This window comes from Schistocerca americana, chromosome 2 (assembly GCF_021461395.2).
Source record: "Schistocerca americana isolate TAMUIC-IGC-003095 chromosome 2, iqSchAmer2.1, whole genome shotgun sequence".
In the NCBI taxonomy this organism is placed as follows: Eukaryota; Metazoa; Arthropoda; class Insecta; order Orthoptera; family Acrididae; genus Schistocerca; species Schistocerca americana.
Window position 1 is genome coordinate 569,042,328 of NC_060120.1, and position 12,989 is coordinate 569,055,316.

The 12,989-nt window shown below is 42.9% G+C and overlaps 1 protein-coding gene across 1 annotated transcript in view; it reads right to left on the reverse strand.

Moving 5' to 3' along the window:
- Positions 1 to 1,563: 1,563 nt before the first annotated feature.
- Positions 1,564 to 12,989, reverse strand: part of LOC124594184 (SET domain-containing protein SmydA-8-like) — a 126,465-nt gene continuing 115,039 nt past the window's right edge. The window contains exon 9 of the mRNA XM_047132541.1: positions 1,564 to 4,075. Coding sequence (XP_046988497.1) covers positions 3,783 to 4,075 — 293 coding nt within the window. The 3' untranslated portion in view covers positions 1,564 to 3,782. The remainder of the gene's footprint in view (positions 4,076 to 12,989) is intronic.

Here is a 12,989-nt window from a genome sequence, read left to right on the forward strand (position 1 = left end):
CCAATAGTACATCAGAAAAAATGACATTTACTTTAGACCAGCGTGGGAAATGTAGTAGTAGTGAGAAGAAAGTTTCTAGTCATTAAAGTCTGTGAAATGGACTGTGTAATTGTTTTTTTTCTAATCGTTAGTGTCTAGTCATGAAAACATAAAATAAAACAAAATATATCTTAAGTAATTTATAGTCGATGTTATGTATCTCTTTACAAAAGAATTGCTGTATATCTATCGAATAAAGTAGAAATCATCAAATATATGTAATTTTGTCTCGATCTTTTTATCTACAAAAATGTATCCTATTTACTGGGCAGTCAAAATGCTCATAAAAGTGCATAGCTGTTATGGAGCTTAGAGTCAGTTGGTAATTGAGGCACCCATTTATTTGTCTTAGTGCAAGTAAGCTATTGGTTGAGATACAAAGGCACTGCATATTTACTTGAAATAAAGTACAGGTCAATTATTTTCTCTTTTCATTTCAGATAACTTTGTGGAGAAAGTGAAGATAAGTAAGCATTGACACATTCTTTGCCCACATCAGGTAGCAGTGATGCACCATATATGCTGCATACAGCATCACAACACGTATCAAAGTTTTTTGTGAACATATCCTAGAAGTGTTCTCATTAGTCTGCTTTGAAAGTGCATATCAAACATTGCTAAAAAAATCTGTACACATAATCTCACCACCAGACACGATCATTCAATGAACACTGGATGGCAGAACCAGCACACACCGAGTTTCTGAATGTTACCTGCTGTAAATGGGTGTACTCTAACCTATCCTCATCATCTTAAATTTTAATTGCTTTTTGATAGTCACTGACAAACACTGTGTGACAGCCCAATAAGACAGGGAATGCAGTTTGATTATTGAACAGAGAAGCTGCCTGTGAGAAATTCTCACAAATTACCACTACTTATTTGATGAAGGCCTAACATTCTAACCGCTAAATTGAGGATTTTGGAACACTGTTAGAGTACTGAACTCATGACAGAGGACGTGCGCAGCTACACGTATACTACCACTCACATTTAGACTAAACATAACTACCGAGCGAGGTGGCGCAGTGGTTAGCACACTGGACTCGCATTCGGGAGGACGACAGTTCAATCCCGTCTCCGGCCATCCTGATTTAGGTTTTCCGTGATTTCCCTAAATCGTTTCAGGCAAATGCCGGGATGGTTCCTTTGAAAGGGCACGGCCGATTTCCTTCCCAGTCCTTCCCTCACCCGAGCTTGCGCTCCGTCTCTAATGACCTCGTTGTCGACGGGACGTTAAACACTAACCACCACCACCACTAAACATAACTGCGAGTAGAAACACTTTAATATATGAGGTGTGCCATTGTAACTGCACAGGTGGTGATGTCTACATCAATGATGTTGTTAATTAACACATGGTCAGAGAAGATGTTCTCTTATATCGCCCTGAAATGTGTCGCTTGCAGACCACTGTTGCTGTTACAGCTGCTGGGCTGGAGCCTCAAAGTTGAACGAAACAGGTGGTGGAAGCCTGAAGGTCAACAAATCTGGTAAGTGCTGTGGAAAATCGAATGACTGCCATAAGCCGAGCTTGTTGAATGTATTATCATTGGGAGTCTACTCCAACACAGAAAATATAAAAATTACTATAATATTACCAATTGACAAATAATAATAACAATAATAATAATAATGTAATAATGAGAGAGAGAGAGAGAGAGAGAGAGAGAGATGAAGAATTAATAATTACATTTGAATGAAACAGTTTTCTTCCACTTATTCTCCTTGGAGATGGAGGATGATCTCTGAAGCTTCATGGTGGTGCTGTTGCTTGAGCAATGTACAGACCAAGAATGCCTAGCCCCCCTCTCAGGATTCTGGGGACACTAAGGACGGCACGATGGGTGCTGGACCAATAGGAGCACACTGCATAAGTGGAGGAAGGGAGATGTCATTTTTTAAATCATGCATTACCATCTTTATGATGAGAGTTAAAACTTTTGGCTAGAAGCATACAGACACCTGGGTAAGCATGAGCACAAGTACGCTACTCAACTGCCATCTTGGCTACAAACTATGACAATTGTAATGATAGTTATGACAGTAATTATAAAGACAGTTATTGTCCATTAAGTAAGACCGAAATAAACAAAACTAGGGCTCAAGTGAGCAGTTTGTCTACATAAGAAAGCTAGGGTAACTGACCAGTTTGTTTACTTAAAAAGAACGGTTCAAAATGGCTCTGAGCACTATGGGACTTAACATCTGAGGTCATCAGTCCTCTAGAACTTAGAACTACTTAAACCTAACTAACCTAATGACATCACACACATCCATGCCCGAGGCAGGATTCGAACCTGCGACCATAGCTGTCGCGCGGTTCCAGACTGTAGCGCCTAGAACCGCTCGGCCACACCGGCCGGCTAAGAAGAACGATGGAGGTCTTCATCCCCATACTCTAATAGCTCTGCTATAGTTGAATCCTAATCGTCCACCATTTCTTCTGTTCATAACATCTTTGTAGTAAATGTCGAATTGTTTGTATAGTAAACATGTGTACTGCATTCTGACGATTATGATCTTCCCCACAGAAAAGGCATCAGAAGTAAAAGGGGAAGGAGCAGCCTATTTCAGTCATCATCAAATACACAAATTTTCCCTGTCATTCTCCATTCCCTGCCTCTATCAATAAATCACACTCATTTAACGCTAAACGCAAATGGCCTGGAATATTCCATCTACAAAGTTATGCAAGCACTGTCTTTTCACCCATTACTTTGTCAAGAATGTATCTTGTGATGCTTGAATGAAGGAAAACTGTGGCCACTAGAGTAGACTACCTTAGAAATCAATTTCTTGATAACAGAGGTCAGCTATTTTATGGGCCACATTCAATGTTTGCCAGCCTCTCGTCAGCATACCATACTGTCAGGTTAGATGCATCTTTTTCTTTATATTCTAAACCTGGCATGAGATATTATCTTCAGCAAGATAATGGATCTTCTCTTCATTCCCAAACTGTATCATAAGGGTTTCAGAAACACTCCACAGCCATGAGGGTGTTTGTGTGGTGCCCTCGGATCATCTAAGCTGAATCTTGTTGAGCACGATATTGGCTCCATCAAGCGATATGTGACCCTGTTGGACTCAGCTCTGACCAGTCTGCATGAGTTGTGGGCAGCTGTTGGCAGTTGCAGATCAAGTTGAATCTCCAGTATAATTAGTGCCTTGAGGAGTATGGTGCACTGTGTCAACGCCACCATTGAGACTACATGTTACAAGTTCGTAACGAATTTTCCACTCTGAAGTGGAGTATTCGCTGGAATGAAATTTTACTGTGGAATAAAACCGAGTTCCAGTTGGAGATTCGACCTGGTACCTTGGCCCTTTGGGGGACATATGAACAATCGAAATATGCTAAGCCCATCTAGAGGCTCTAATCTGCAACTATCTCTGCACTGCTCTTTCAGTTACCTCTTAAAATTCACCTAAAGGAGGTTTATCTGAAAATAATGGCTTTGCCACGCTCTGAGAGCTTCGTACAAGTGACAGCTCCACTTTTCAACAGAGTGTGCATTTTAATGAAACTTTCTGACAGTTACAACTTCATCATGATCTTTGTAATGAAAGACTAATTAGAGAACTGAGCCCTCCCCTCTGGTACACTCTTATAATTTGGCAAGAATCCGCAAGTTTGCTAGTGGAGTTGGCATTCACCTAATTTAAGCAACAAAGTCTCCCCGCAAAAACTTATCAGTATGGAGGCGGTACGCAGCCAGATGCTGCCCATTGAGCGGCAGCTACTTGTGGCGGCGCCTGTCCTTGCGCTGCGGGTGTTTCGGCTGCGGCTGCGCCTCCCTCCTCAGGTCGTGGATCTCTTCGCGCAAGTCGCGCAGCTCTAGCATGGCGGCGCGCGCCAGCCGGCCCTCTGGGGAGAGGGCGGGCTCAAACAACAGCGCCGCCAGCGCATCCTTGAGCGCGCCCTCCGCCTCCTCCAGCCGCTCCACCAGCTGCTGCATGGTCAACTCCCCGGCTGCGTGCTCGCGCCGAGCCAGCTCCGCCAGAGGTCCCTGCAGCTCGTACAGTGCGATGCCTGCAACATCGAGCATGCCACTCAGCGCAGCTGTTTCCTCTGTTCGAAGCCACAATTCAGGTTTCACTGGACGAATAAATACCCAATAACTAGTTCCATCCAGTTTTCTCAGAGAAACTCCAAGTGATGTTGGAAGGTAAGTGAAATGACTTTTTCATCAAATTCATTATCCAATCACAAATATCTGGACACCCATATGTAATGCGAATCTGACTACTAGATGTCACGAGAGAGTATTGAGTTGGCGGTAGAGAAGCACTAACAGCCCAATGGCCTGGCCAGAAGAGCTCAGTGACTTCAAATGTGGACTAGTCGTTGGACATCACCTGGCTAATAAGTCCATTAGGTTCATTTTAATCCTTCTAAATCTGCCCAAGTCTACTGTTGGTGATGTGACTATGAAGTGGAAATGTGAGGTAACAACCACAACTAAACCAATACCAGATCGATCACAAGTACTGACGGACAGAGTCTGTCAGGTATTGTGAAGGTGGTTATGAAGAATCGGATGAAATCAGCAGAAGGAATCACTCACGAGTTCCAAAGTGCTACTAGCATATCAGTTAGCACAACGACTGTGTGTAGGGCGTTAAAAAGAAAGGGCACAATGGTCAAGCAGCTCCTATATTTCTGCCGCCAATGCTAAGTGACGGTTCAGTAGGTGTAGAGAGCGACGCCACAGGACAGTGGCCATCCATGGCTGGAGACGGGTGGTTTGAAGTCATGAATCAAGCTGTAACGTGTGGCAATCCAGTGAAAGTGTTTGGCTTTGGCAAATGTCTGGAGCATGTTACCTGACACCATGTGTAGAGCCTACAGTGAAATACAGAGGAGGTGGTATTATGTATGCGGGTGTTCTTCATGGGTACGGTGTAGTACCCTGATTGTGCTCAAGAAAATACTAAATGCCTGCTCAGAGTCTTGACCTCAACCAAATGGCACATCTGTTGGGTGAGACAATTGATTTCCCTCCACACACCAGAGTCCTTCATCATTACCTACTCTGGTTTACACTCTTGAGGGAGAAAGAGGCTGCAATTTTTCCACAAATATTCAGAAACATCACTAAGCTGTCCACAGCAGAGTGCAAGCAGTAACACAGGCGAAGGGTGAGAACACATATTAGCGTCCACTAATGGACAGGGTATTTAGCAGCTGACAATAGCTTAATGCCCAGTATGCCAGCTAGGAAAGCAGGATAGTGAGCCAGACATGCATCGACTCTGCTTCATGCATCAGTGGGTGATGATACAGCAGATAGAGAAATCTGAGAGCAGTTTTAGGAGGTTATCGCAGATTTGTGCTAGTGCCCTATTCCCTCCTCAGACACACTCCACAAATCGTGAAAATTAATGTAATATACTCGTACGTGATTCACAGACAGATCGTGCATATGGTATTCCTCTCTTAGTGCAGGGGCGACAGGAAAGGTCGCTGTGCGCTGAGTAACAATTAAAATAGTTGCTAAATATCGCATGAAGACTGTCCATTGTTGTAGGATCCTACCGTGACAGAGCAAAAGGTAAAGAAAAACAATAATCAATACTTGAGACGTTGCTCACTGTCATACGATAAAGGAAGACACAGTCCACATTTGTGCCAAGTTGCCACTGTGTGAGAAACGAAACTACACTATCTGAGCCAGCCTAACGAAACAATTCTAACTTGCCACCAGTTATTCTTCATACCTTCCTAACTCCACACAGGCTGAGACAGCAGATACGCCAAATACAGTGCATCACATTTCTTATTTGCTAAACGTATTCATCGAACTGCTGAAGAGATAAAAATGTTCTCCTCAAAACAGTTGCAGCCACTTGGGCCTACAGAAACACAATGGGGCAATGCATAAAGGAAGACAGACCTTTTACTTCTTCGAAAGTATGGAAACATTCAGCATGTCTCGATAGACTGTGTCGCCTATAAAAGGGGGTTCAACAAATCAAAACGGGTATTCTTGTCTCATTACTGTAGAGATGATTGTTTTCTGAATTACCGGTAAAACAATAGCGTTGTCTTTTGTTTTTCCTTGTACTCTGGAATTACTGGGTGTGTTCTTAGGCAACAGTACCTCCGCGATCGTTATAATGTTGTGTTTATCTAGTACCATATCAGACACTGAAGGCTTACAAAAGAGGGGTGGTACTTTCTTCACATAATCGTTAATCTGCTACTATAAGAATCCATACACATATGCGAAAATTCCATCTGACCAACAAAGTAGTGGAACAAAAAATAAAACTACCGTTATAATGGGAGCATTAAAGAGGATTCTTACTGCTAACAAGAAGAAGGAAGAAAAGAAGACTAGAATGCCACAAATTTTTGGGTGCACGTACTGATGAAAACTTGAGCTGGAAGAAACATATTACTGTATTCTCAGACGAAGTTCAGGTTCTGTTGCTCTTCGTATAATTGCTAGTCTTGGAAACAATATTTTGCATATTTCCACTCAATAGCGTCTTACGCAGTAATTTTCAGGGAAAGCTCACAACTTAGAAAGAAGGTGTTGATAGCACAAAACAGAGCAGTAAGAATAATATATGGTGTTCATCTGCGGTCTTGATGTCGGTACCTCTTCAAGGAGTTAGATATTTTAATTGCATCATCACAAAGCATTTATCCGCTAATACATTCGTATTAAATAATCCATCACAATTTAAGAAGAACAGTGATGTCCATACTTACAACCGTTGAGGAAAAAATGACCTTTATCAACCATTATAAAAGCACTGAGTTGCTCAGAAAGGAGTTCGATATGCAGCAAACAATTTTTTTTATTATTTGCCCAGTAGCATAAAATGTCTGACAGGTAACAAAATAAGTTTTAAATGAAACCTAATATCATTTCTTCTGGGAGACTCCTGCTATTCCATCGACCATTTTCTATTTAATAAAACTACTCGCCTACGAAAAAATATATAAAATTTTTTAAAAATATTGTTTTTAAATATAGTTACGTGAAAAGAACTAAAAAATAGCGTGTTGATTAATGTTGAGACTAATCATATACACATACTCTGCAAGCTATTCCACATCATTTAGATAAACGAACCATCCAGCTCATCTCTGAAACATGTAACTAACCACCTAACTAAATGAAAAATGTTCGAATGTGTGTGAATTTCTAAGGGCCCAAACTGCTTAGGTCATCGGTCCCTAGACTTACACACTACTTGAACTAACTTAAGCTAAGAACAACACACACACCCATGCCCGAGGGAGGACTCGAACCTCCGGCGGGAGGGAACTAAATGAAAAATTAGAGTCAGAGCACAAGCGCGAATTAGGGAAGGATTGGGAAGGATATCGGCCGTGTCCTCCTGAACCAACTACCCAGCAATTTGTCTTAAGCAGTGCAGGGGAATCACAGAAAACATAAGTCTGGATAGCCAGACGGCGATTTGAGCCATAGTCCTCCCGAATTTGGGCGCAGAGAGCTAATCAATGCGCCACCCCGCACGGTTAAGAAGAGGACCAGAGCTGCAGAGTGACTACTAATATTAATATGGGTCTCGAGAACAGTCCGATGGAGACTGTCAAATGATAACATTCGTAGCAGAACTGCTGTTGGCTCGCTTCTTTTAAATTGGATGAATGTAAAGCCACGCTATGAAATTAGAACTTAGTCAATCGGTTTATAGGAACATGTAATGTGGTCTTCTGCATCTACTATAACGTTGGTGTTAATGAAGTGAAGTAGTGTAGTGGTAAGGCACTGGACTCGTATTCGGGAGGATCGTGATTCAAATCCAAATTTAGGTTTCCTTTAAATCGTTTACGGCGTATGCCAGGATGGTTTATTTGAAACGCAGAGCCAATTTCCTCCTGCAACCTCCCATAATCTGATCTTGTACACCACCTTGAAAGTACTCGTCGACTACGGTACGTTAAACCCACTTCTGCTTTAAAGTTGCTCCATTGCCACAGGATGTGTTTATTGGAAACACTAGAAGCAGCGTACACGCAGGACTGCTTGCAGCTGTAACCCAGGCTAGAGATTCTGTAATGGTTTTGGCAGTCGTTTTCGTTGGATCTCGTAGGCAGATATGCACTGATGAGCCGAAACGTAATGACCACTGCTCACCGCGAGAGTGAATGTCGCCTGATCACGTTGCAAGGGAGTGACGTGGTATGGAATATGTCTAAGCGAAACAGAGACGAATGAGCACTCGTTCTAGCGATGATACGGGCCGCAAATGAGGTAATCCACTAACATCAAAAACTTTCACAAAGGGCAGGTTGTTAGGGTCTGGTGCCTGGAAACGAGTATCTCGGAATCGGTGAATCCGGTCGGGAGGAACTATAGAAACTGTTTTAAGGACGGTGAAATCACGAGCAGCCGACAAAGTGTTGGATGTCCATGCCTGCTCACAGAACGTGGAGGTTGGAGGCTTGCCCGCTCTGTACATCAGGGTAGGCAGATCTGACGACAGCGTACAATACCGGTGCACGCACAGCTGTTTCAGAGCACGCCGTTCAGCGCAGATTGTTGAACATGGGCTCCGTAGCAGACAACCTCCACGTGTTTCCGTCTTGCCCCAACGACTTCGTCATTACGATTGCAGTGGGCACGAGATCATCTAGATTGGACCGTCGACCAATATAAACATGTCACCTGGTCAGGAGAACCATGTTTACTGTTCCACCAGCTCGACGGTCTACATCTACATGGATACTCTGCAAATCACATTTAATTGGCTGGCAGAGGGTTCATGGAACCACCTTCACGATTCTCTATTATTACAATCTCGTATAGGGCGCGGAAAGAATGAACACCTATATCTTTCCGTACGAGTTCTGATTTCCCATATTTTATCGTGGTGATCGTTTCTCCATGCGTAGGTCGGTGTCAACAAAATATTTTCGCCTTCGGAGGAGAAAGCTGGTGACGGGAATTTCGTGAGAAGATTCCGTCTCAAAGAAAAACGCCTTTCTTTTAATGATGTCCAGCCCAAATCCTGTATCATTTCTGTGACACTCTCTCCCATATTTCGCGATAATACAAAAATTGCTGCCCTTCTTCGAGCTCTCTCGATGTACTCCATCAGTCCTATCTGGTAAGGATCCCACACAGCGCAGCAGTATTCTAAAAGGGGACGGACAAGCATAGTGTAGGCAGTCTCCTTAGTAGACTTCTTACATTTTCTAAGTGTCCTGCCAATAAAACGGAGTCTTTGGCTAGCCTTTCCCACAACATTTTCTATGTATTCCTTCCAATTTAAGTTGTGCGTAATTGTAATACCTAGGTATTTAGTTGAATTTACGTCCTTTAGATCAGACTGATTTACCGTGTAACCGAAGTTGAACGAATTCCTTTTAGCACTCATGTGGATGACCTCACACTTTTCGTTATTTAGGGTCAACTGCCACTTTTCGCACCATTCAGATATCTTTTCTAAATCGTTTTGCAATTTGTTTTGATCTTCAGATGATTTTATTAGTCGATAAACGACAGCGTCATCTGCAAATAACCCAAGGCGGCTGCTGAGATTGTCTCCCAAATCGTTTACATAGATAAGGAACAGCAAAGGGCCTATAACACTACCTTGGGGAACGCCAGAAATCACTTCTGTTTTATTCGATGACTTTCCGTCAATTACTACGAACTGTGCCCTCTCTGACAGGAAATCGCAAATCCAGTCACATAACTGAGACGATATTCCATAAGCACGCAATTTCACTACGAGCCGCTTGTGTGGTACAGTGTCGAAAGCCTTCCGGAAATCCAGAAACACGGAATGCATCGGAAGTCCCTTGTCAATAGCACTCAAAATTTCATATGAACAAGGAGCTAGTTGTGTTTCACAAGAACGATGTTTTCTAAACCCATGTTGACTGTGTGTCAATAGACAGTTTTCTTTGAGGCAATTCATAATGTTCGAACACAATACATGTTCCAAAATCCTGCTGCATATCGACATTAACGATATGGGCCTGTAATTAAGTGTATTACTACCTTTCTTGAATATTGGTGTGACCTGTGCAACTTTCCAGTCTTTGGGTACGGATCTTTCGTCGAGCGAACGGCTGTATATGATTGTTAAGAATGGAGCTAATGCATCAGGATACTTCTAAAGAAACCTAATTGGTATACAGTCTGGACCAGAAGACTTGCTTTTATTAAGTGATTTAAGCTGCTTCACTACTCCGAGCATATTTACTTCTACGTCACTCATGTTGGTAGCTGTTCTCGATTCGAATTCTGGAATATTTACTTCGTCTTCTTTTGTGAAGCCATTTCGAAAGTCTATGTTTAGTAAATCTGCTTTGGCAGCACTGTCTTCGATAGTAACTCCATTGCTATCGCGCAGAGAAGGCATTGATTGTTTCTTGCCGCTAACATACTTCACATACGACCAGAATTTCTTTGGATTTTCTGCCAGGTTTCGAGACAATGTTTCGTTGTGGAAACTGTTATAAGCATCTCGCATTGAAGTGCGCGCTAAATTCCGAGCTTCTGTAAAAGATAGCCAATCTTGGGCATTTTGTGTCTGTTTAAATTTGGCATATTTGTTTCGTTGTTTCTGCAATAGTGTTCTAACCCGTTTTGTATACCAAGGAGGATCAGCTCCGTCGTTTGTTAATTTATTTGGTATAAATCTCTCAATTGCTGCCGATACTATTTCGTTGAATTCAATCCACATCTGGTCTACACTTATGTTATTAATTTGGAATGAGCGGAGATTGTCTCTCAGGAAGGCGTCAAGTGAATTTTTATCTGATTTTTTGAATAGGTACATTTTTCATTTATTTTTGGAGGATTTAGGTATTACAATATTCGATCTCGCTACGACTACCCTGTGTTCACTAATCCCTGTATCGGTTTTGATGCTCGTTATTAACTCAGGATTATTTGTTGCTAAGAAGTTAAGTGTGTTTTCACAACCGTTTACTATCCGCGTGGGCTCATGAACTAACTGCTCGAAATAATTTTCAGAGAATGCGTGTCCAACTACGCTGTTATCAAGGTGTTTGGCTGCTCGAAACAGACACAGACGCTGGCCCGTGGGGAGAGTCTTCCAGCAGGATAACGGTTCGTATCACAAGATCAGAACCGAGCTATACTGATTTGAGGAACATGACTGTGAAGTCATGCTGATGCATTGGCAACCAAATCAGCCGGATTGGACTTATCTAGGAAGTTAACAGGCTCCAGTACCATCCCACAGACCGCTAGAAACTAAACTCAGCCCGAACAGACCATGAATGTGTTACGTTATCGATCGGCCGTCGTGTCATACTCAGCCCACAGACATCACTGGATGCGGATATGGAGGGGCATGTGGTCAGCACACAGCTCTCCCGGTCGTATGTCAGTTTACGCGATCGGCGCCGCTAGTTCTCAGTCAAGTAGCTCCTCAGTTTGCCTCACAAGGCCTGAGTGCACCACGCTTGCCAACAGCGCTCGGCAGACCGAATGGTCACCCATCCAAGTGCTAGCCCAGTCCGACAGCGCTCAACTTCGGTGATCTGACGTGAACTAGTGTTATCACTGCAGCAAGGCCGTTGGCCCTCTCACAGACCACTGAGCAGTAATTTAAGGGAGTTGTGTCACCTATGCATAGAAACCTGGAGCCACATGCCCCTAAAACCTACCATTCACCAGCGACTTACCGAACCCATGCCACGTAGAATCGCCGCCGGTATGTTGCATTCCAAAGGTGGGCCAAAACGCTGGAGAGCAAGTGGTCATTACGTTTTGGTGTTTCAGTGTATGTGGAAGTCACTGGTGCGGATCATAAATCCATTTTAGGTGACCATATTGATCTAGTAGCATAGGCGTTGTTTTCAGGCGAGAGTAAGTCGTAATACGTCCACTTATATGACTGGAAATATAAAATGTGGGTTCACTGAGCGTGTGGATGATACGAAACGTATTCCCTGGCTGCACATTCACTAGAGTTGAATGTGATGTTGCCATACTCCTTCCTCCTTCTGCAAAGTTAAAAGAATGTTGACTCCTATTGTACGCATGGTTTGTCCTACATGCACACAAATTTACTGCACGACATTTACATCATGCTGAGAAAAAGCATTATTTTAATATCTGACCTAGATCAACCACCTACACCCCCATATACAGAGTGTGTCGGGTCTGAGTGAAGATACTGCGGTCACTGGCACCGCAATATGTACCCACTTCAGTGTGTTACTTGTTTTTTTTCTCCTCGTCTAACAGTCTTCCTGGAAACACGTAACGTAATTTTCTACCTGATGTTTTCTGCATGATCGTAGCTGCACAACTAAGTGGACTACGCCTGTCAATATAGACTAACAGTTTTGTATCCATACATCCACACTTCAACACTGACCTGCTGCCCTGGGGAAAATAAGCATTAATGGCTTGCTCTTGCTACATGCACTTTGAGGTGCTAACCAACCTAAAACCATACTACTCTTAATAGCTATAATTATTAGTCTGCAAATGAAGTAAATACTTATGTAGTGTTGTTCAGTACACTGTTCTCAGTCACCAGTAAAAATATCTGCAGTTATGCCCGTAACACCCTGTACATTAAATTGTATTCCAGTTTGACTGTAAGATAAGGTTAATTATTCGTCACTGCCGGCCGCTGTGGCCAAGCGGGTCTAGGCGCTTCAGTCCGGAACCGCGCTGCTGCTACTGTCGCAGGTTCGAATCCTGCCTCGGGCATGGATGTGTGTGATGTCTTTAGGTTAGTTAGGTTGAAGTAGTTATAAGTCCAGGGGACTGATGACCTCAGATGTTAAGTCCCATAGTGCTTAGAGCCATTTGAACAATCTTCGTCACTGCTACATCTTTGATCTGAGCTCTGTAATTGTCTGCTATCATTCGGACTCCCTAATGTAGCTAGTGGAACAAAATATATATCGGCAGAAATCTCTACTCATCTTCCCGCCTTGTTTCTTACAATATGGTCGTATCACGAAA